Source organism: Pelophylax lessonae (assembly GCF_965119305.1).
Source record: "Pelophylax lessonae genome assembly, chromosome: 2".
NCBI classification, from domain to species: Eukaryota; Metazoa; Chordata; class Amphibia; order Anura; family Ranidae; genus Pelophylax; species Pelophylax lessonae.
In genome coordinates, this window is record NC_138769.1 from 579153092 (window position 1) to 579177548 (window position 24457).

At 47.4% G+C, this 24457-nt stretch overlaps 1 protein-coding gene across 1 annotated transcript in view; it reads left to right on the top strand.

Moving 5' to 3' along the window:
- LOC309545886 (glycoprotein-N-acetylgalactosamine 3-beta-galactosyltransferase 1-like) overlaps positions 1 to 24457 on the top strand; it is a 52033-nt gene that overhangs the window by 27196 nt on the left and 380 nt on the right. The window contains exon 3 of the mRNA XM_082245302.1: positions 14356 to 15017. Coding sequence (XP_082101428.1) covers positions 14356 to 15017 — 662 coding nt within the window. The remainder of the gene's footprint in view (positions 1 to 14355; positions 15018 to 24457) is intronic.

The following is a 24457-nucleotide window of genomic DNA, read 5'->3' on the forward strand; positions in this document are numbered from 1 at the left end:
GAACAGGGGGTCAGGAGGAGAGAAGAGGAGAACAGGGGGTCAGGAGGAGAGAAGAGGAGAACAGGGGGTCAGGAGGAGAGAAGAGGAGAACAGGGGGTCAGGAGGAGAGAAGAGGAGAACAGGGGGTCAGGAGGAGAGAAGAGCAGAACAGGGGGTCAGGAGGAGAGAAGAGGAGAACAGGGGGTCAGGAGGAGAGAAGAGGAGAACAGGGGGTCAGGAGGAGAGAAGAGGAGAACAGGGGGTCAGGAGGAGAGAAGAGCAGAACAGGGGGTCAGGAGGAGAGAAGAGGAGAACAGGGGGTCAGGAGGAGAGAAGAGGAGAACAGGGGGTCAGGAGGAGAGAAGAGCAGAACAGGGGGTCAGGAGGAGAGAAGGAGAACAGGGGGTCAGGAGGAGAGAAGAGGAGAACAGGGGGTCAGGAGGAGAGAAGAGGAGAACAGGGGGTCAGGAGGAGAGAAGAGCAGAACAGGGGGTCAGGAGGAGAGAAGAGGAGAACAGGGGGTCAGGAGGAGAGAAGAGCAGAACAGGGGGTCAGGAGGAGAGAAGAGGAGAACAGGGGGTCAGGAGGAGAGAAGAGGAGAACAGGGGGTCAGGAGGAGAGAAGAGGAGAACAGGGGGTCAGGAGGAGAGAAGAGGAGAACAGGGAGTCAGGAGGAGAGAAGAGGAGAACAGGGGGTCAGGAGGAGAGAAGAGGAGGAGAGGAGAACAGGGGGTCAGGAGGAGAGAAGAGGAGGAGAGGAGAACAGGGGGTCGAGAGGAGAGGAGAGGGAAGTCAGACATGGGGTGGTACACCAATGAAGCACATACTCCTCCCAGTTTGACCCATAAAAGCAAAAAAAAGGTGCTTGATAAAAAGGTAGGAAAAGAAATAAGTAGAAGGATGGGACCTGTCTATGGGGATCTGAACCCAATTCACTGACACCTACACTGACCCCCCCTACACTGATCCCTTCACTGACACCTACACTGACCCCCCCTACACTGATCCCTTCACTGACACCTACACTGACCCCTGCACCGACACCTTCACTGACCTCTACACTGACCCCCCCTACACTAACACTTACACTGACCCCCTACACTGACCCCCCCCTACACATTGACTCCTAAAATGACCCCCCTACACTGACCCCCCTGCATTGACCCCTTCACTGACCCCCCCCCCCACATTGACACCTACACTGACCCCCTACACTGACCCCCCCTACACATTGACTCCTAAAATGACCCCCCTACACTGACCCCCCCCCACATTGACACCTACACTGACCCCTTCACTGACACCTACACTGACCCCTCCCCCCCACATTGACACCTACACTGACCCCCCTTCACTGACACCTACACTGACCCCTCCTACACTAACCCTCCTACACTGACCTTTCCTACACTAACCTCCCTACCCTACACTGACACCTACACTGACCCCCTTCATTGACACCTACACTGACCCCTTCACTGACACCTACACTGACCCCCCTTCATTGACACCTACACTGACCCCCTTCATTGACCCCTTCACTGACCCCCCTTCACTGACCCCCCTTCATTGACACCTACACTGTCCCCCTTCATTGACACCTACACTGTCCCCCTTCATTGACACCTACACTGACCCCTTCACTGACACCTACACTGTCCCCCTTCATTGACACCTACACTGACCCCTTCCCTGACACCTACACTGACCCCCCTTCATTGACACCTACACTGACCCCCCTTCATTGACACCTACACTGACCCCCCTTCATTGACACCTACACTGACCCCCCTTCATTGACACCTACACTGACCCCCTTCATTGACACCTACACTGACCCCCTTCATTGACACCTACACTGACCCCCCTTCATTGACACCTACACTGACCCCCTTCATTGACACCTACACTGACCCCCCTTCATTGACACCTACACTGACCCCCTTCATTGACACCTACACTGACCCCCTTCATTGACACCTACACTGACCCCTACACTGACCCCCCTGCATTGACCCCTTCACTGACCCCCCCCCCCACATTGACACCTACACTGACCCCCTACACTGACCCCCCCTACACATTGACTCCTAAAATGACCCCCCTACACTGACCCCCCCCCCACATTGACACCTACACTGACCCCTTCACTGACACCTACACTGACCCCTCCCCCCCACATTGACACCTACACTGACCCCCCTTCACTGACACCTACACTGACCCCTCCTACACTAACCCTCCTACACTGACCTTTCCTACACTAACCTCCCTACCCTACACTGACACCTACACTGACCCCCTTCATTGACACCTACACTGACCCCTTCACTGACACCTACACTGACCCCCCTTCATTGACACCTACACTGACCCCTTCACTGACACCTACACTGTCCCCCTTCATTGACACCTACACTGACACCTACACTGACCCCCCTTCATTGACACCTACACTGACCCCCTTCACTGACCCCCCTTCACTGACCCCCCTTCATTGACACCTACACTGTCCCCCTTCATTGACACCTACACTGACCCCCTTCATTGACACCTACACTGACCCCCTTCATTGACACCTACACTGACCCCCCTTCATTGACACCTACACTGACCCCCCTTCATTGACACCTACACTGACCCCCTTCATTGACACCTACACTGACCCCCTTCATTGACACCTACACTGACCCCTTCACTGACACCTACACTGACCCCCTTCATTGACACCTACACTGACCCCCTTCATTGACACCTACACTGACCCCCTTCATTGACACCTACACTGACCCCCTTCATTGACACCTACACTGACCCCTTCACTGACACCTACACTGACCCCCCTTCATTGACACCTACACTGACCCCTTCACTGACACCTACACTGACCCCCTTCATTGACACCTACACTGACCCCCTTCATTGACACCTACACTGACCCCTTCACTGACCCCCCCTTCATTGACACCTACACTGACCCCCCTCCTACACTGAGCCCCCTACACTGACCCCCCTCCTACACTGACACCTACACTGACCCCCCTTCATTGACACCTACACTGACCCCCCTCCTACACTGAGCCCCCCTACATTGACCCCCCTTGACTGACACCTACACTGACCCCTCCTACACTGACCCCCGCCACACTGACACCCCCACACTGACACGTACTCTGACCCCGCCACACTGACACCTACACTGAGCCCCCTACACTGACCCCTCCTACACTGACACCCCCACACTGACCCCTCCTACACTGACACCCCCACACTGACACCTACACTTTACTTAATTGTGTAATTACATCTGGCAGCGCCAATTACCTCCCTATTCACTTTACACTTGTACTTGGGCACTCACCTTCTCCCAGCCGATGCTCCGTCCCGCCGAGGCTGCATCCCTTCTTCCCGCCGAGGCTCCGCCCCCTTCTTCCCGCCGAGGCTCCGCCCCCTTCTTCCCGCCGAGGCCCCGCCCCCTTATTACCGCCGATGCCTGCCAGCAGCAGCAGACTGAAGGAGCAGCCACTGCACATAGGATCTGTCAGAACACGCTGGGCAGGACACCGGCTGACACCCCCTAGTGCGTGGCACCCGGCCCGCCCCCATTGGTACGCCACTGTCCAAGGTGCCTTCACTGCCCACCTCTCCCCCCATCCCTGCTGGCTGGGGAGGAAGGAGATGGGGAGGGACTGATTATAACTACTGTATGTGTACCCACAGCATGTATAATAAACCTGAATTATACACTGCTGTGTCCACATACAGTAGTTACAATCAGTCCCTCCCCGTCTCCTTCCTCCCCAGCAATGTAACCTCCGCTGTTTGTCTGTGCATGGGCTGTCTGACAAAGAGGGCGGGTCCCGCATAACAGTTCCGCCCATCCCCGACATCAGAGCTACATTTTGACAGCTCTACTCTCTCTCCTTGCAGCTGCCTGGCTTCCCATCAATCCGCGGAGACGCAGAATGAGAATCCATGACTTTTGTTGTGCACATAAATTGGGGGGGCACATGGGGGGGCACAGACTAGTTTTGGTGGGGCCATGGCCCCCTCTGGCCCCCCCCTAGTGACGCCACTGACTGCAATGCCCAGCATGCCCACTGTAGGGATCCTGAGAAACTGCAATGCTGAGCATTGCAGTTCCTCAGGATCACTGCAGAGGGCATGCTGGGCATTGCAGTCCCTCAGGATCACTGCAGAGGGCATGCTGGGCATTGCAGTCCCTCAGGATTACTGTGGTGGGCATACTGGGCATTGCAGTTCTTCAGGATCACTACAGTGGGCACGCTGGGCAGCATGCCCTCTGCAGTGAGGCAGATGGACTGCAATACCCAGCATGCCCACCACAGTAATCCTGAGGGACTGCAATGCCCAGCATGCCCTCTGCAGTGATCCTGAGGGACTGCAATGCTCAGCATGCCCTCTGCAGTGATCCTGAGGAACTGCAATGCTCAGCATGCCCTCTGCAGTGAGGCAGATGGACTGCAATGCCCAGCATGCCCACCGCAGTGATCCTGAGGAACTGCAATGCCCAGCATGCCCCCTGCAGTGATCCTGAAGAACTGCAATGCCCAGCATGCCCCCTGCAGTGATCCTGAGGAACTGCAATGCTTAGCATGCCCTCTGCAGTGATCCTGAGGAACTGCAATGCCCAGCATGCCCTCTGCAGTGATCCTGAGGAACTGCAATGCCCAGCATGCCCTCTGCAGTGAGGCAGATGGACTGCAATGCCCAGCATGCCCTGTGCAGTGAGGTAGATGGACTGCAATGCCCAGCATGCCATCTGCAGTGGTTCTGAGGGGCTCCACATCCATCATGCTGTTGGGATGACGGGCTACAACTCCCAGCATGCACTCTGCAGCCTACACTAATTGAGAATCCTCCCCACCTCGTCTCTCCCCCCCTTCCAACCCCCTTTCCCCCCCCCCCCTCCTCTCCATCCACCTCTCCTCTCCCCCCCCTTCCTTTCCATAAACCCCCTCCTCTCCTCCCCTCCTTCCTCTCCATACACCTCCACCCCTCCTTCTCCCCCCTTCCTCTTTATACACCCCCTCCTCTCCACCCCCCCTCCATTCCTCCTACTCTCCATCCCCCTCTCCTCCCCCCCTCCTCACTACCTAACGCACACCCCTTAACCCTGCATGAAGTACATAGCACACCCCTCAACCCTGCACTCAGTTACAGTACCTAGCGCACCCCACAACCTTGCACTATCCAAAAAGCGCACCCCGCAGCCCTGCACTCAGTACCTAGCACACCTCTCAACCCTGCACGCAGTACCTAGTGCACCCCAAAACCCTGCACTCAAGACTTAGCGCAAACCCCTCAACCCTGCACACAGTACCTAGCGCACCTCTCAACCCTGCACACAGTACCTAGCGCACCTCTCAACCCTGCACACAGTACCTAGCGCACCTCTCAACACTGCAATCAGTACGAATAGCACCCTGCAACCCTGCACGCAGTACGTAGTGCATCCCTCAACCCTGCACGCAGTATGTAGCGCACCCCGCAACGCTGCACTCCCCTGCATTCTGTGCATTACACACTTCTGACCCCTGCCACCTACACCGTATACATGGGCAGGGGAAAGGGGGTGCAGTCAGGGGCAGAGCCAAGGGGGGGCGGCAAAATTAGATTTCGCCTAGGGTGTCAAAAGTCCTTGCACCGGCCCTGATCATTAGTCATTTAGGTCAACATTGGATCATTCAGAGATCCTCACTGAACTTCTGGAGAGAGTTTGCTGCACTGAAAGTTAAGGGGCTGAATAATATTGCACACCCAATTTTTCAGTTTTTTATTTGTTAACAAAGTTTGAAATATCCAATAAATTTCGTTCCACTTCATGATTGTGTCCCACTTGTTGATTCTTCAGAAAAAAATACAGTTTTATATCTTTATGTTTGAAGCCTGAAATGTGGCAAAAGGTCGCAAAGTTCAAGGGGGCCAAATACTTTCGCAAGCCACTGTACATAATACACAGAGCACTGGGCACAGGACTGAACAATACACAGAGTGCCGGGCACAGAACTAGATAATGCACAGAGCGCTGGGCACAGGACTGCATAATACACAGAGCGCTGGGCACAGGACTGCATAATACACAGAACGCTGGGCACAGGACTGCATAATGCGCAGAACGCTGGGCACAGGACTGCATAATGCACAGAGCACTGAGCACAGGACTTCATATGACAGAGTGCTGGGCACAGGACTTCATATTACACAGAGCGCTGGGCACAGGACTACATAATTCACAGAGCGCTGGGCACAGGACTGCATAATACACAGAGCACTGGGCACAGGACTTCATAATACACAGAGCGCTGAGCACAGGACTTCATAATACACAGAGCACTGGATAATACACAGAGCGCTGGGCACAGAACTACATAATACACAGAGCGCTTGGCACAGGACTTCATATGACACAGAGTGCTGGGCACAGGACTACACAATATACAGAGCACTGGGCACAGGACTGCATAATACACAGAGCGCTTGGCACAGGACTACATGATACATAGAGGCCTGGGCACAGGACTGCATAATACACAGAGCAATGGATAATATACAGAGCACTGGGCACATGACTGCATAATACACAGAGCGCTGGATAATACACAGAGCGCTGGGCACAGGACTGCATAATACACAGAACGCTTGGCACAGGACTTCATATGACACAGAGTGCTGGGCGCAGAACTGAATAATACACAGAGCGCTGAATAATACACAGAGCACTGGGCACAGGATGCATAATACACAGAGTGCTGGGCACAGGACTACATAATATACAGGAGGGTGTTAGGCATAGAGTACAGGGTTCAGAGGTTTGTTATGCACAGAGGAAACTTCTGCCCCACATGCATAGCTTACCTCTGCACCCTTCTCTCACCGATTATCTTTGCAGTCACCTTTTAGCCCTTCCCCCCACAACAACTAAACTCTCCATCTCTCCATGCAGCTGCATCATCTCTGTCCCCTGCTCCCCCACTGCCCTCACCTGTGTATAAACAGACCTCCCCACCCCAATCTGCTTACCTCCCGGTCTCAGCCCTTCACACAGTCAATTTCTGGCTCTGCCTCTCCTCAACTTAACAGCTGCAGGAGCGGCAATGAGATCGTCCACCAGGCTGTTTCTCATCCAACATGGGATGACCTGTCTACATTAATCGGGCCCTGAATCTGGGGACAAAACCGGGGATAGACTTAAGCCCCGTACACACGTACCGATGGTCGGCTTACAAATGTTCCTCTTTTCTCCCCGGGATGTCGGTGTCTGCTGAAAAGTGCAAAGACAGCACAAGGACAGCACAAGAATTTTGTCCGCCGACTGCAGAAGTGATGTCATGTAATGGTTAACTTTCCCTGTGTTTTCTATTTTCTGAGCATGCCCAGTCTTGCAAATCTGCGGTCTGTCGGCCGAATTGTGTACTGACAGGCGAACAATCGTCCGTTCTGGTGTCGGCATACAAAAATTTTCATGTTTGCAAGAAAGACTTTTGTCCGCGTGTTGTGCGCAGACATCTGTCGGAGGCACCATACTAACACGCGTACAATCGGCAGATCCTTCGTCCACCGACGTTTGTATGCCGACGATCGGTACGTGTGTACGGGCCTTTAGTCCGGCGACAGTGTCCTCAATCAGGGGACTGCCCCTGGAAACCGGGACGTCTGGTCACCCTATATTGGAAGAGATTTGTTAAAGGGTTAGCTCACCTTCACAATAAAACTGCCTATGCAGATAAGGGGTGTCTGTAGATAAAGACAAACTGTGTGGATCTAACTAAAGCTGAAATAAAACCTTCTCATAGGTGTTGGCCATTTAAGTACATCAAGAAGCCTGACTGGAATACACCAAGGACGTTGCTAAGTGAAGCCTAGCTATTACTGTTTACCTTTACCTCACATGCTCTTTCTCCCCTCTAAAGTTGTAGCCTTGAGCTCAGCTTTTAAAAGCCCACTCCCTGCCATGGTGAGGGTAAGCAGTAATGACCAAGCCTCACATAGCGACATCCAAGCAACGTCCTGGGAGTATAACAGTCAGGCTTCATGAGGTATGTAAATGACCTACACCTATAGCAAGGTATTATTTGACTTTAGTCAGAGCTACACAGTTTGTTTTTATCTGCGGATGCCCCTTATCTGCATAGGCAATTGGTTTAAAACAGGGCTGAAGTTCAGTGACAAGGTGGGGTTATGGGGTTGTGGAAATTGAAAACAGTGAGAATTGCCTGCTCAAAAGTGACAAAGGGGAAGCTACTGCACCAGATATAAGCTATACTAGAAGGGACAAGTAGACAAAAAGAGAGCCTTTTGGGGATGGATAATGAAACCACAGGGTCACGAGTAGGTCAAATAGAATGTTTTTTATTGGTGTAAATATACACAGTTACAGACTATGGTTCAAGCAGAGGAGTACAGAGGTGTGGATAGTGCAAATAAGGGTGTATAGAATAACACTTGTAGTGTAACCAACATGGGGAGAATTGGTGAAAATGATCAAGTAATGTGATAAACAATAAACAAAAGTTACATATAGATTGCAATGAATCAATCAGACGTCTGTTGGGGGGGATGGCACTGGTAGAGATATCCCTCAGGCTTAGTGCTTATAATAAACCGTGTGGATAGTCAGTATGAGGGGGGAACATAGGTAGCCAGTGTCAATGACAGGACTGTGGTATGCATGGGCTGGAAGTTGCCAGAGGTTTGGCAAAGATACACTGAATTTCCAAAGAGCAGTGTAGTATCACAGGGGGGGGGGGGGGGTGTGAGTGTCCCACAGGATGGCCAAACTTGGGCCAGTATTCGTAGGTTACAGGTGCCAGGGATCTGGCAGGGAACAGTGTAGTACCCCAGGTGATGTAGGTGTACCACAGATTGACCAAGCGTAAGCCGTTTTCTGACAGGGATTCCTGGGATGGGGGTCAATTGACAGTACCTTAGTCCTGGGAGCACAACCCGCCTGATTCCTGTTACTTCTGTGTAGTCCGTCTCTCTCTGAAGCGAGGGGATGGATGAATCACCGCTCTACACTGCTGCTCCGCTGCTGTCGGTTCTTTCTGAGTCTTCTTTAGTCTCGTCTTCGAGTGTGTTGATTCCTGGGGTCCTGGGGATCCGGGTGGGGCTCTCTGTAGTGTCCGTGGGGGTCACTGGGGTTCTGGGGTGGGATGCGATAGTGGAGGAGACAGTGCGCTGCGGTCTACGGGTCCGCCTGTGCTTGTGCTTCCTCGTGCTGTTGCCGGTCTCCGCCCATCAGCGTTTGTGTGCTAATGACGTCAACATGACGCCCAGACGAAGCTATGCATTATCTATGTTTTTATATTTTATTGTACTGTATTGTTTATCACATTACTTTATCATTTTCACCACTTCTCCCCATGTTGGTTACACTACAAGTGTTATTCTATACACCCTTATTTGCACTATCCACACCTCTGTACTCCTCTTCTGGAACCATAGTCTGTAACTGTGTATATTTACACCAATAAAACACATTCTATTTGACCTACTCATGTCTAATGGTCCCTTCCAGTATAGCTTTTTTTCTGCACACGTCCTAGAGCCAGGGGAAGGAACACCATACTTGCGGTGTTCCCAGGGATATTACACCCAACTATTCTAGCTAGACCATCCCCCCCCCTTTTTTTTTTGTGCACCAGATATATTCTGGGGAAAAAATATTTTTCAACTCCAAAGAGGAGAGCAAAAGTATTGTATTTTTCCCCTAATTCTTGGTACACATGGGGAGTTTTTTTTTTTTGTTCAACCCTACGTGTTAAATAAAAAAATTATTACTGAGAGATCACCATACTAACTAAGCGATGTTAGCGTGGTGATCTTCTCCGCTGAGCTATTGTGTTCTGACAGAGGGACTCCCGCCAGAACATACTTGCAATGCTTACAGGCTGCAAGCGCTGATCAGATGCTGGTTTTCCAGCATTCCTGTTCCATAAAAACTGGTCATTAGCCGGCTTCTGCCAGACAGGCTTCTGTACACACAGGTGGAATGTTGGCTAGTTCCTGTTAAACCGGCCGATACTGACCGATATTCGACCCATGTGTACCAGCCTTAACAGGTTTATAATTGAATTTACAGTATCTCAGTTAATTGTACTACCTTTGATTAAGGAATCTAAAGCCCAACACGGCTAAGTGTTGGGAGACATTGGCTGGGAAAAAAAAAATGGTCGACATTTGGGCTGTGTGTATCTTGGTCTGTCTGACAGATGTCGGCTTCGTCGGACAAGCATGCTGGAAAACTAGCAGCCGACCAACTACCAATGGCAGAGAGCATTGACCGGTGTGTTCTGGTGGGGGGGGGGGGTCAGTCCCGCTGTCAGAACACAATAGCTCAGTGAGGGAGATTGCTGTACTAACTGGTGGTTATGTACAGCGGCTCCGACCGGAGCTGAGAGTTTTTTTCATTCAATCTGCTGGGTTGAACAAAAAAAAAATTGTAGTGGGTACTAGGCATAAGGCATCCCAAAATCCTCTTTAAAAAATTAAGTTAGCCAATAAAGAGAATCACTTAAACTCCAAATTTTCTTCAATAATCGACAGCTAACACAGTACATTTAGAAAACATCCTCTCACCTGCTTTCTACCCCTTACTACTTACACAATTGCAGACATATTTTTAATGTATAGCAAGGGAAACTTTGCCAGCAAGAAGACAATGCTGGACTGCATGGACTAGTAAGTATGTTTTTTTTTTTTTTTTAATTTTCATAAAGGGAGAACTGTTAGGGATTTTGAATTTCATTTCAGATAGGTAGAGTGAAGTTCCTTTTTAAGCAAATAATACATGCAGAAAGAATTGCAGAATATGTAAACCACCTTCTTCTGAAAAATAAAAAAAAGTATAGTCATTTGAAGAAATTTTTACTCAGTGAGTTAATTATAAGTGTAGCACCCTCCTAGGTAGGTGCTAGTGAGAAAGTATAGTTTTGAGCTCTGTCTGCTTACCGGAAGAGCTGCAGGTAAATCTATATTGTTCTCTGCCTACCAGAGAGCAGGATCTATTAGTGAGGTCTGCTCATTGTGCTCAGGATGCAACTCATTTTGTCTGGAGAGTGTTTCACACTAGTCCAATAGGGAGCCATATTGGACAGTGGGAGTAAACCTGACGAATGAGTGCACAGGCTTTTGATACAGCCCTGGTAATTTGTCAGAGGAAAAGTGCTTTGGTGCATGCTGGGATACTGTATAAAAGCCAGGAACACATGTGCTTGAGGTCTTTCGTCTGGATAGTGGAGTCCTGGAGGGTGGGGGTGGCTGCCTCCTCCTCTGCAGAGGTGTCATGAGGCCTCAGGGGGTCATCCTGAGGGCATGGAGAGTAGCAGTGAGGAACTGAACCCGAAGGTCCAGAGGAGCTGACCGAGAAGGGAGCCACTGGAAGATCTGGCTTTGCAGTACAGGGAGTACAGAATCTAGTGTCAAGGAGCCCTGAGGGGGGCCACCCCTGCTCCTAGATTAGTTAGGGGATGGGTGTCAGTTGAAAAGGGATGCTAGTGAGAGTATCCTGAAGATAAGTTGTCATCCACTAAGTCTTTTGCTAGGAAGTGAAGAGCAAGGGACTTAATCCTTTCCACACTTGTGGCAGTGTGGATTGAGCATCCCAGCTGTTGCCAATTAACCTTTGAGGTCTAGGGATACTGTAGATGTCCTCAGCTGATGTATATAGTTCTAATTGGAGTACCCCACTATTTCCTTCTCCTATCCAAGTACCAAATAAACATAAAAAAAACAACACCCCTAGACTTTTTATTGTGTGACGAGCCAGCAGGAGCAAGGAGGGATCAATGAACTATATCTCAAGGTAACCGTGTGCTAGTAACTGGGGGAACCCATCAAGTCATCATCCAGCAGGCCCTAAGGGGACAGTACTACATAAGGAAAAAATATTTAACTGCAGGGATGTGGTTTAGTTCCAACTCAACTTTATGCAAACTTTCATACATAGCTGGAATACAAATACGGGAGCTGTTTCATTTGCAAAGACTTTGTAATTTTGCCCAGCCTAACCTGAGATTTACACAGCTCTGCCAGTCAGCAAAGCCCCTATGGTGACCTCACTGTTTTTCCACTATAGGTAATGAAAACTGCTTAGTCACCTCCCTGTAATCAGCTTGTGACAGATTAGCAAACAAAACCTTTAAAACAGTATTGACAAACATCCCCTAAATTGTTATAAGCAGGGAAGTAAAGTACAATAAAATACAAGCTTTCACAATGTTGTTAATTCTGTAGTTTAGCTGGTATTGGAATGACCATTGTGAGTCTTAGATATATAAGGCTATAAACATTGAGCTTAAAAGGAAAATATATACGGTGCACTGCAAGTGAAAAGAGGGGAAGCTTTGCTAATTTCTATCATCCGAACACGTGCAACCAGAAAAGCTTCTTTTTATTTTCCTTGAATGTGATTGGGTATTCTTAGCAAAGTGAAGCTTTACCTCATTTACCAAGCTCTGGAGCAAGTGCACTTGCAATGCACAGTATATTTGCTTTTAGTAAATTAACCATATTATTTTCAATAATGAAAATTATCATCTCTAAAAGTGACTAAAAATTGTAGAATGCGACAGAAACGGAAATTGAATGGCCACATCACTACAAAGAGGTCCAAATACAACTATGTTCCAATAAAGGTAAGGAGGACAATATCAAAAAGTAGCCTTCAACATCAATACTTTAAAGAGGTTGTAAACCGAGAAAAACATTTTTTTTTTCTTTACATCCTGAAAGAGAAAGACATAATGAGTTAGTATGCATCGCATACTAGCTCATTATCAAATACTTACCTTAGCCCCCGCCGCTCGCGTACCTCTATGACTCTGGCCAATCAGATGGCCGGATGCCGCGATCCCGGAAGACGGGCGACTGGACATGTCGCCCGTCTTCCGGGATCGCGGCATCCGGCCATCTGATTGGCCAGAGCACCGGTGACGTCACTCCCGCGCACGCGCGCGGGAGCCGACGGTCACGGCACGGGGCTCTGAAGGAATGGCACGATCGGCCGTTCCTTCAGAGCGCATGCGCCAGTGACGTCACTGGCTGCATGAAATGTAAATATCTCCTAAACGGTACATGTTTAGGAGATATTTACAGTACCTATAGGTAAGCCTTAATATAGGTACGAGGAGGGTTTACTTCCTCTTTAAGATAGCAATACCAATAAGATAATTTAATGCTATCTTTCAACTTTTCTCAACAAAATGTGTAATGGCAGTGTCCTCTGCTGGTTAGTTGAAAATGTACTGGTACTGTGGTGTGATGGTACTGATAGTGTAAGAGTCTCACTGATGTTTTTATATTTCCAAAAAAAAACTTTATTGGGTTTTATTCCAGCATGGTTTATATCATTAACATGTATGTAACAAAACTATAGTCAGAGAGAGTAACCTACTGATGTTTTTACCTAGCCCTCCATGGAAGTAAATGTGAATCACAAAGTAAAATAAAAAAAAATAAATAAATAAAGAGTTACATATAAGCCATATAAGACCAAAAAGTTTGTATATACTGTATGATGCAATGTCCACATATTCTTCCCTTACATCTCTTGGAGAAACAGAGTGCAGAGCTCTTTGAACTTTAAAAACAACAAAGCAAAAATGAAATAAAAGTAATGCACCCACACATGAAAATTCTCAGACAAAGAATCGGAAGACTGTGGGAGAGGTTCTTGTGCTACCGGTAGCATATGTTTCTCAAATCGCACCTCAGCTCCATTCAAGCTGGAAAACCCATACTGGTGGCTCTTCTGGGGACTCCTGGTTACAAGTTACCTCTTCAAATATGCTTCCTGTGTAAGGATTTTAATGTGAGTGCCGACTGACGCACGACTATGTACTGCGGCAGTCAGCCTCTCCTGGGCAAAGTGACATATGGGTATGTCACTCACCCACGAGCCTACATTCCAGTGCTCCTTTTTGCTTTGATACCTTTTGAGTTGACTTATTCAGTAGCCATGTGTAATCTCAAATCTATGGGTACCATCAATTTTATAGAATTTCATTAGAAAACTGTGAACACAGTAAAAAGACTTCCTTCTAAAGCCCCCTTCATTTTTTGTTGGGACACCTGTAGATGACTACACATCATGGGAAATTGAGTTGCACATAAAATTTGATGTGCTGAAATGCTGAAATTTGTTTGGGTAATAGCCTTGCACACAGTGGCAACTGCTGGAGCATGGGGGAAAATTGAATAAGGTGATGCTTGGTGTGAGGCTGTCACCCAAAAAACATGTCAGCAATCAGAAGTCAAATGTAAACTTTGACTGTTGAGTTTGTTTCTACGTAGATTAATAAGAATGCGCACATGTGTGAATAGTTCTTTTATCTGTTTTTTTGTTTTTTTTAGATAACCGTGAAGTAAGTGATATACTTTCACAAAAAGTCAGAATACTTTGCTGGATTATGACTGGACCAAAAAATCTGGACACCAAAGCCATTCATGTGAAGTACTCTTGGGCACGCCACTGTAATGTTGCCCTATTTATGAGTTCTGTCCAAAACAATAGCTTCCCAACAGTGGGATTGGAAACCAGGGAAGGGAGAGATCAATTATACTGGAAGACCATTAAAGCATTCCACTATGTGCACAAGAACTACTTAGAGGAAGCTGACTGGTTCTTCAAAGCAGATGATGATACCTATGTTGTAATGGAGAACCTGCGTTGGATGCTTTCAAATTATACAGCTGATCAGCCCATCTACTTTGGAAAGCGATTTAAACCATTTGCCAAGCAGGGCTACATGAGTGGAGGAGCTGGATATGTACTTAGTAAAGAGGCCCTGAATCGCTTTGTGGAAGGTTTCCGTAATGGGACATGCAAACACACCACGTCTGTGGAGGACTTGGCACTGGGCCAGTGTATGGAGAAAATGGGTGTTAAAGCTGGAGATTCCAGGGACACTGAAAAAAGAGAAACATTCCACCCATTTACACCTGGGTCCCATCTTACTGACCATTATGATAAGAGCTTTTGGTATTGGAGTTACTGCATGTATCCTATTGTGGAGGTAAGATTTACAGTAAGACTACTGCTGGATCTGTGCTCTAAGACGGGGCTTGACAAATTTGCTTAGAATCTAGGAGCCAGAAAAAAAAAAAAAAGTTAGGAGACAGTTTTTTTAAATCTCCTGCACAGCACCCAGAACTGCATAAGAATTGCTCACGCTTGGTGCCAAGTGATAAGTGATAAAAAAAAAATGAGCATTGAAAAAAACTGATGGGAACTGATTAGGCTGCACTGATTAGGCGGCACTGATAGGTGGCACAAATAAGCTGCACTGACAGGTGGCATTGATGGGCACTGACAGGTGGCACTGATAAGCACTGATGAGGTGGCACTGATAGATGGCACTCCCCGTCCACTCAGCGGCAGTAAGAAAAGGGCGACTGATCAAGCCCAGCTCTCAACCTGGGAAGATGATGTCGGAGGTGGACAGGCAGTGAGAGCAAGCCGCGCTCATCACAGCACTGTCCACCAGAGCACCGGTTTTCACATAGGAGCGTATATCCCGCTGCAGCAGGCAGCAAACCCATGGCCTCAATTATTGGCCAGCCCGACACTAGTCTGTGCCACTGCTGCGGTATAACCCAGGCACCAGGATGCGATTTCCAGTCGCCATTGCAACCTGGCGCCTGGGTTTTGTCGAGCCCTGCTCTAAGAAGAATTTAACCACTTTAATACGGGGCAGTTAGACCCCCTTCCTGCCCAGACCAATTTTCAGCTTTCAGCGCTCTCACACTTTGAATGACAATTGCTCAGTCATGCTACACTGTAACCAAACAAAATTTTTATTTTTTTTCACACAAATAGAGCTTTCTTTTGGTGGTATTTGATCACAACTGGGTTTTTTATTTTTTGTGATATAAGCAAAAAAAGAGCAAACATTTTGAAGAAAAAACACTTTTTTTTAGTTTCTATTAAAAAATTTTGCAAAAAATTAATTTTTCTTCATACATTTTGGCCAAAATGTATACTGCTACTTATCTCTAGTAAAAATAACCCATATTAGTGTATATTATTTAGTCTGTGTGAAAGTTATTGAGTCTAGAAGCTATGGTACCGATTCCTGAAAATTGATCACACCTGATGTACTAACGGCCTATCTCCTTTCTTGAGGCCCTAAAATGTCAGAACAGTACAAATACCCCCCAAATTACCCCTTTTTGGAAAGTTTTAACACATAGCATGTACATAGCAAAAATGACACCCCAAAATACATTCTGCCACTCCTCCTGAGTATGGCGATACCACATGTGTGAGACTTTTACACAGCCTGGCCACATAAAGAGACTCAACATCCAAGTAGCACCGCCAGGCATTCTAGGAGCATAAATTACACACATAATTTTCTGACTACCTATCACACTTTTGAAGGCCCTGGAGCACCAAGACAATGGAATTGCCCACAAAATGACCCCATTTTGGAAAGAAAACCGTCCAACGTATATTCTATGAGGCATTGTGAGTCTTTTGAACATGTCATTTTTTTTCCACAAGTTTTTGGAAAATGTGGGAAAAAAATGAAAATCTATTTTTTTTACACAAAGTTGTCAATTTATAGGATATTTCTAACACATAGCATGTACATAGAAAAAATGACACCCCAAAATACATTCTTCCACTCCTCCTGAGTATGGCGATACCACATATGTGAGACTTTTACACCGCCTAGCCATAAACCGAGACCCAACATCCAAGTAGACACCTTCAGACGTTCTAGGAGCATGCATTTTACATCTAATTTCCTGACAACCTATTGCATTTTTGAAGGCCCTTCATATTTCTAACACATAGCATGTACATACCAATTACACCCCAAAATATATTCTGCTGAGCAAAGGGTAAACAAAAGATTACCTGTGGTTTTAGTAGTGGTCCACAGAGGAGAGCATCCAGGTAGAAGGCAGGGATGTGGTCCGTGACAGCAAAAGCAATCGGACAGGCAGCAGGCAGAAATACTGTGCATAGTCATTACAGGCAGCAGGCAGGAATACTGTCCATAGTCATTACAGGCAGCAAGCAGGGATACTGTCCATAGTCATTACAGGCAGCAAGCAGGGATAGTGTCAGCACAGCCAAGCATTGGTCCAGGTAGCAGGCAGAGATGTGGTCTATAAAGTCCTGGGTCATTATTTGCAGCGATATGTTCAACACAGCCAAAATATTGATCCAGGCAGCAGGAAGGACCATCACGCTTAGGCCTCTGTCAGGAAAGAATGGGGACGGGGTAGAGGCTTCTCCCACCCAAATCGCTTTGAAGCCTCCGGACTCCAGACCCTGTTATGGGAACACAGAAAACCAAAAACGGTTTTTCTATACTCCAAACTCTCTTCTGAAGCCCCTCACATATGTGTGAGACCTCTGTCTACTGAAGTAGAAGGGCAAAAGATCAGTCCAAGTGGCAGGCAAAAAGCGTGGTTGATTAGCAGGCCGGGTCGGTACACTTGGAAGTCAGAAACTTGGTTTAAAACGGCAGGCAAAGGCATAATCGCTAAACAGGCTGAGGTCGGTGCACATGGATGTCAGAAATGTGGTTTTTAAAACGGCAGGCAAAGGCATCGTCGGTAAACAGGCTGAGGTCGGTGCACGTGGATTTCAGAAACGTGGTTTTTAAAATGCATCGTCGGTAAACAGGCCAGGGTCTGGTAACGTAGAAACATGGTAGCAGGCAAATGATCTGGACGGGTATTTCAAAATGGGAAATGGCAGTCTTAAAATTAAGGGGATCTAAAATCTTATAGCTGTATGGTAGATTTTGAAGCAATTTCCAATGCATAGGCCAGGTTGGGAGGGACAATCGGGACAATGAAAACTTGTGTCTCTTCTAATTCCATTTCTGCTGCACACACGACATCTCTTTTGGCGCCTTCTTCCTGATTCTGTGGGGGGAATGTTATAGGGAAAATGTAGCTCGTGAAGTCTACTCACACAATCCGAGCGAATGCTTTCTGGGACCGGTCCTTGTTGGTATATTAGGGCAGTGATGATTTCTTCAATGTACTTGAGGTAGTGGAGGTGTTGGTTTCCTGGTGTTTTTTGATGGCAGACAAAGGAATTGTACATGGCCATATGAAAAAGGTAAAATGCAACTTTTTTGTACCAGTAACGGGACCTCCTGGTTGATAAGTAGGGTTGCAGCATCTGGTCATTTAAATCCACCCCCCCCCCCCCATGAACAAATTATATTCGTGGACGCATTCCAGCTTTGTAATTCGGCCACGGTGTCATTGTGGATGGTGGACAAGATGTAAACATCTTTCTTGTCCCTCCACTTCATGGCCAACACTTCCTCATTCCTCATAAATGCGGTTTCCCCCTGCTGTCGATTTTTTTGGACCAAAGTTTGTGGGAATCCCTTCCTATTTTTTCTGCTGGTACCACAGGCCAGGGTTTTTTCCAGGTACAGGTGATGAAAAAGGGGAAGACTGGTGTAACAATTGTCTACCTAAAGATGGTATCCTTTTTTGAACAGGGGGTATGCCAGGTCCCAGACAATTTTCCCACTGGTTCCAATGTATGTTGGGCATTCGGGGGGCTGGAGCTGGAGCTGGAGCTGGGAGTCTTTGCCTTCATAGACACGAAAGGCATAGACATACCCAGTGGCTCTCTCACATAGTTTGTTCATTTTCACCCCATACCTGGCTCTCTTATTTGGGATGTATTGCTTGAAATGCAGCCGGCCAGTATAATGAATAAGGGATTCATCCACACAGATGTTTTTGTCTGGGACATACACTTCCGCAAATTTTTGTAAAAAATAATTTATTAGGGGGCGCAATTTATATAGTTTGTCGTGGTTGGGATGATCTCGGGGAGGGCACTGTGAATTGTCATTGAAATGGAGGAAGCGCATGATCATGTCATACCGTTATCTGGACATGACAGCGGAAAAAAGAGGCATGTGGTGGATGGGGTGGCAGGACCAGTAGGCATTAGAATTTCTTAGAAGGTCCCATGTTGAGTGTAAGTCCCAAAAATATTTTAAATTCGTCCACTGTAAGACGGCGCCAATTGAACATGCGGGCATAGGAAGAATTGGGGTTGGAGGCAATAAATTGATCTGCGTAAAGGTTTGTTTGGTCCACCATGTACTGCAGCAAGTCTTGGGGAAAAAACAAATAACAATAATCTAATAGGGAAAAATTGGAAGTGTTGGCCTGCACCTGGCTGTGCGGTGAAAGGGGGGATTATAGCTGTTCCTGAGCTGGCAGGCAACCATACAGGGTTTGCCAGGGCATCGGGAAGGTGGGTTTGGGCCCGGCTTCTTCGGGTTGCACTCATTATTCCAGTGCTGGTACTGGGCTCCTCTTCTTGGGGTCTAGCTGCGGCGGTGTTGGTGCTGCTAGTTGTAGGATGGTGTTCTGGGCTTACTCTCCTTATCCTTTTAGGAGGACGGACTGTTTCCTCCTCGGATTCAAGGTCTGATCCGCTATCCTCCACTGGCTCATATTCCGAGCCAGTATCGGATGATGCGAGCTCCCCGGCGCTCTCATCACCTGACATGGCTAGCATTTCAAATGCCTCCTGTGCTGTGAAAAGCCTTCTGGACATACTGGTGGTACTGATAGTACTGGCGGTACTGGTGGGTATTGGCGGTACTGGTGGGAATTGGCGGTACTGGTGGATATTGGCGGTACTGGTGGGTATTGGCGGTACTGGTGGGTATTGGCGGGTACTGGCGGGTACTGGCGGTACTGATGGGTACTGGCTGGTTGTTTGATGTGCTGACAGATGATCCAGATGTGGTGACAGATCCTGATGTTCTGACAGATCCAGATGTGACAGATGGGCTGTGACACTGGTGACAGGTCCTCTTTATTGGGGGGGGGGGGGGCTGTGTAGTGCACTTTTTACTGTAAAAATAAAAAATTTTTACTCACAGGTAACTGATCTCTGCTGTTCTCCTCACACGATCGGTGTGTGTGAGGAGAACAGCTCAGATCAGTAGTAACTGCTCTCATTGTTATTATTGTGACCGGCTGTGATTGGACACAGCCGATCACGTGGTAAACAGCCAATTTTATTGGCTGTTTACCCTGATCGGGTATGCGCTGTGTCCGAGGGACACACCACATACCCGATCGCTGCAGTGTGCGCTCTCGGGAGCGCGCAGAAGCTCCTAAATGAAACCGCTGGCTCCAGCACTATTATTGTGACCGGCTGTGATTGGACACAGCCAATCACGTGGTAAACAGCCAATTTTATTGGCTGTTTACCCTGATCGGGAATGCGCTGTGTCCGAGGGACACATTACATGCCCGATCGCTGCGGTGCGCGCTCTCAGGAGCGCGCAGCAGCTTGTTATCCTGGCCGCCGTCATATGACGTCAGGATAACTGAACCACCTTCCCGCCGTCAATTTGTAATAGGGCGGGCGGGAAGTGGTTAAAAAAATTGCACACTTTTTATTTAGATAACCTATAATTCTGATCAAAGTTGCTTAAATCAGCAGCAGGATGGTAGCTACCATAGAGAATAAATAGACATGTCAGAAGCAGAGATAATTGGGTTTACAGTTTGCAGACGCGTTAAACGAATGTGGAATTTCACCGCAATAGCAACCAACCAACAATATTGCACTTCCTGTCCTGAGCTTTGGTCATATGGCTTAGAAGGGCGAAAGTGGGGATGTTTGGGTAAACCAGCCCCCTCACTTTAAAACTGTGAACTTCTAGCAGCCATTTTGATTATGCGCTTAGCTGTGATAGGGAGAACATAGGAAGTGTTGCTGCTGATAATGAAAATGTGCATAGGGAGAAATTAGCTTGGCGCTTGTTTTCACTGGTTTCCTAAAGTGGATGTAAGCCCTTACTAAATTTCCCTTAGCTAGCAAAATGACGTTTTCAAAAAATAACCCACGCTAAAACATATATAATGATACAAAAAATTAATTAAATGTGCAGCTGCTGTTCACCAAGTAAAAACTTAGATGAAAAGTAATATTAGCAGTGCTTGCCCTCTCAATCTGATAAAGAATGAAACAATGACAATTATAAAACGATTATTCAATAAAGTGTTTGTGTGCAATAAAGAATATTCACTAAAGTGTTCATGTGCAAAATATACATAACAGCAATAAAGTGCTAAACTGTTGATGTGTATAAAATTCATCACATCAATAAAAACTTGAGTGTTCAAAAAAATTCTTGTTCCTGATCAACATACTATGGTGCTCCAAAATGTCCACAAAGTATACTAAAGTGCTTCAAAGTGAAGAAAAGTGCTGGGGTGCTTTAAGGCAGAACATGTGGTGCTGGGTAGTACACCCCCCTCCTGTGTCCCCGCTCACCAGAAATAATGGACCCTCAGCTATTTCAGTCTGGGGGTCGGCAGAGCTTTAAACTGGTGAGATGGAAGCCATTTGAATATCTGGATATTGCCACACCACTGCTGTACATCGACTTGTTAAAATCTTTAGGGTAGAACAAAGGCCTGCAGGATCTGCGCAGTGAGACCTCTCTCTGCACTGACTGGCTCCCAGTGAAACACTTGTCCCTCATCACCTCTGCAGACAGGAAGTGTGGTGTGCATAGAAAATTGCTTCCTCACAGTCCTTTGTTCTACCCTAAAGATTTTAACAAGTCAGTGTACAGCGGTGGTGTGGCAATATCCAGATATTCAAATGGCTTCCATCTCATTGGTTTAAAGCTCTGCCGACCCCAGACTGAAATAGCTGAGGGTCCATTATTTCTGGTGAGTGGGGACACAGGAGAACCCCACACCACATGTTCTGCCTTGAAGCACCCCAGCACTTTTTTTTCACTTTGAAGCACTTTAGTATACGGTGTGGACACATTGGAGCACCTTGGCACGTTGATCAGAAACTTTATAAGAATTTGTTTGAACACTAAAGTTTTTATTGATGTGATGAATTTTATACACATCAACAGTTTAGCACTTCATTGATGTTATGTATATTATGTATATTTTGCACATGAACACTTTAGTGAATATTCTTTATTGCACACAAACACTTTATTGAATAATTGTTTTATGATTGTTATTGTTGCATTCTATATCAGATTGTGAGGGCAAGCGCTGTTAAAGCGGAGTTCCACCCTAATATTAAACTTACCTCCATCTTCATGCCCGGGGTCACCTGAAAAACAAATGGATAATCGCAATTTTTTTTTTTTACTTACCTGCTTTAGAAGAAAATATACTTACCTTACTTCCTCTTCCTCCCCTCGGCGGCCACGGCGATTCGTCACTTCCTGACTTGCAATGATTCCTGGGAGCTGAACGTCATCGCTCCCAGGAATCAATGCGCCTGCATCGGCCCCGACGTCAGTTCCGGTGCAAGCGCCGTCATACCTTGCTAAACAGCTTCTGGGCATGCCCAGAAGCTGTGCAGGGATGACGCTGCCGCACCGGAAGTGATGGCGGGGCCGGTGCAGTGCATCATGGGACCGAAGAAGACGGAAGAGGACGCAGAAGAGGATCGCGCTGGCTTCAAGCTGCCCACACCTGAGATGGCAGCGCTGGACAATACTTTTTCAAGGTAAGTATTTCTTCTAAAAGGTAAGTGCAACCCGGGACAGATCAGAGGCTATCCATTGTGGAATGTACTAGCCCTGACTGTCCCGGGGGTATTTTTATTAAAAAAAGTGTTCCCAGGGAGGAACTCCACTTTAATATTACTTCCATATAGCAAAATGCTGTGTAGGCATCACTGATGGGCACTGAAAAGCACTGATTGGCGCTGTTAGGGCTGCACTGATTATCAGGATACTGATGATCGGTGCCCTGATTGTCAGTGTAAAAGTCAGTGTCACGCTGTGACAGCCAATGAGGAGATGACTGCCGATAACTGATTTGTGATCAGCTGTATCTGAAGAACACAGCTATCACAGAGAGTGCTGACTGCGCTCCCCAGGGGGGGTGGGTGTGGTTTTGGGAGGACGTCCTTGGATGGAGGTAGCCCATTCAATTCTACTAGGGCACTGACTGCACAGAAAAAGCTGAATTCCCCCAACACAAATCCTGCTTCCCCTCGAACCCCCCCCTGTCAGAATAAATCTTCTCTCCCCACCAAATCCCCCCTCCTAACATACATTTTCTACCCCCAAAAACTCTCACTCCTATCACAAATCGCCCTCTTACCCCCCCCCCCCCAAAAAAAAAATCACTGGGTTGTTCACAGCACATCCTCAAAGTGCCGCATTGTGGGCTCCTTCTGGCATGGTGCCAGCAAATCCCTAAATCCCAAAACATTCCTCCTTCCCCTCACTGCCAGTACCCTCCTCCTTGTGTTCCAACTCAATATTTACCTGCTATGTGCAGTGGATTTGCACAGAGCAGCCCAGATCCTGCTCTTCACAGGTCCTTCATTGCCACTCCTGGCCCCTCCCTGCCAAGTGCACCCACTGCAGGCAGCTTGCAGTCTTGGCCCTGCCCCCACTCTGTCCTTATTGGCTCACTGGCTTTGATTGACAGCAACGGGAGCCAATGTCGCCTGCTGTGTGTCCCAGCCAATGAGGAGGGAGAGTCCCAGACAGCCGAGACTCTATTACAACACCGCTGGATCGAGATGGGGCTCAGGTAAGTATTAGAGGGGCTGAGAAGGGCTGTTGCACATAGAAGGTTTTTTATCTTTATGCAGAGAATGCATAAAGATAAAAAAAAAACCTTCTGCCTTTAGAACCACTTTAGGTCAATGCCATTATGTGCATATCAAAGGACAAATCATTGATCTGAATAGAAGCACTGAACACATTACTTTGTACTACAGTGTATTGTTAATTTGTATTTTTTTAAGAAGCCTGCAATTGTTGTTTGCAGGCTTTATTCAGTCCTTCTGTTAAAGCAAGGCTAATCTGGTCTAAAACATGTCTAAGGCAGGCCATAGGCAAATTTCTTTCCTGCAACCACGGGTTGAATGATTCCGCCATCAACACAGACAGTGCTGACAGGGGAATACCTCCTGCCGAGCAATTGTCTGCTCCCGGCGGGGACGGGTTAAGTCTTCCCTGCCGGGAGAAGACATTGATTATTGTGAGTGGCTATAGGAGCTGCTAGCGATAATCGCAAGTGAATCTGCCAGGCTGGTTGTACCCAATTTGATTGATTGATCAACCTGGTCCATTTTGCCTGCCCACACATGGTTCGAATCTCTGCCGGTTCCTCCTGAACTGGCCAAGATTTGAACCTTCTATGGCCAGCCTAAGGTGAATGAAGTAAGGGCACTTTGTGGAAATCAGAGTTCCATCTCTGGAATTTGGGAAATGTAACTTTTACCAAAATCAATATAAAGCTTTTACCGTTCCTGGTGTTAAGCAACTGGCCCTAAATTGGTTCATTAAATTCAAGTATTTGCAAAGATCCAGGTAGAAAGTCTTCTGCATATAGAAAAATCATCTGCCCTAATATCCATAGTTCTAAAATTTGTCATGAGTCATGAACATTTGTGAATGGTAATGGTAGTGCTTTTCTAATGTTACCATATTAT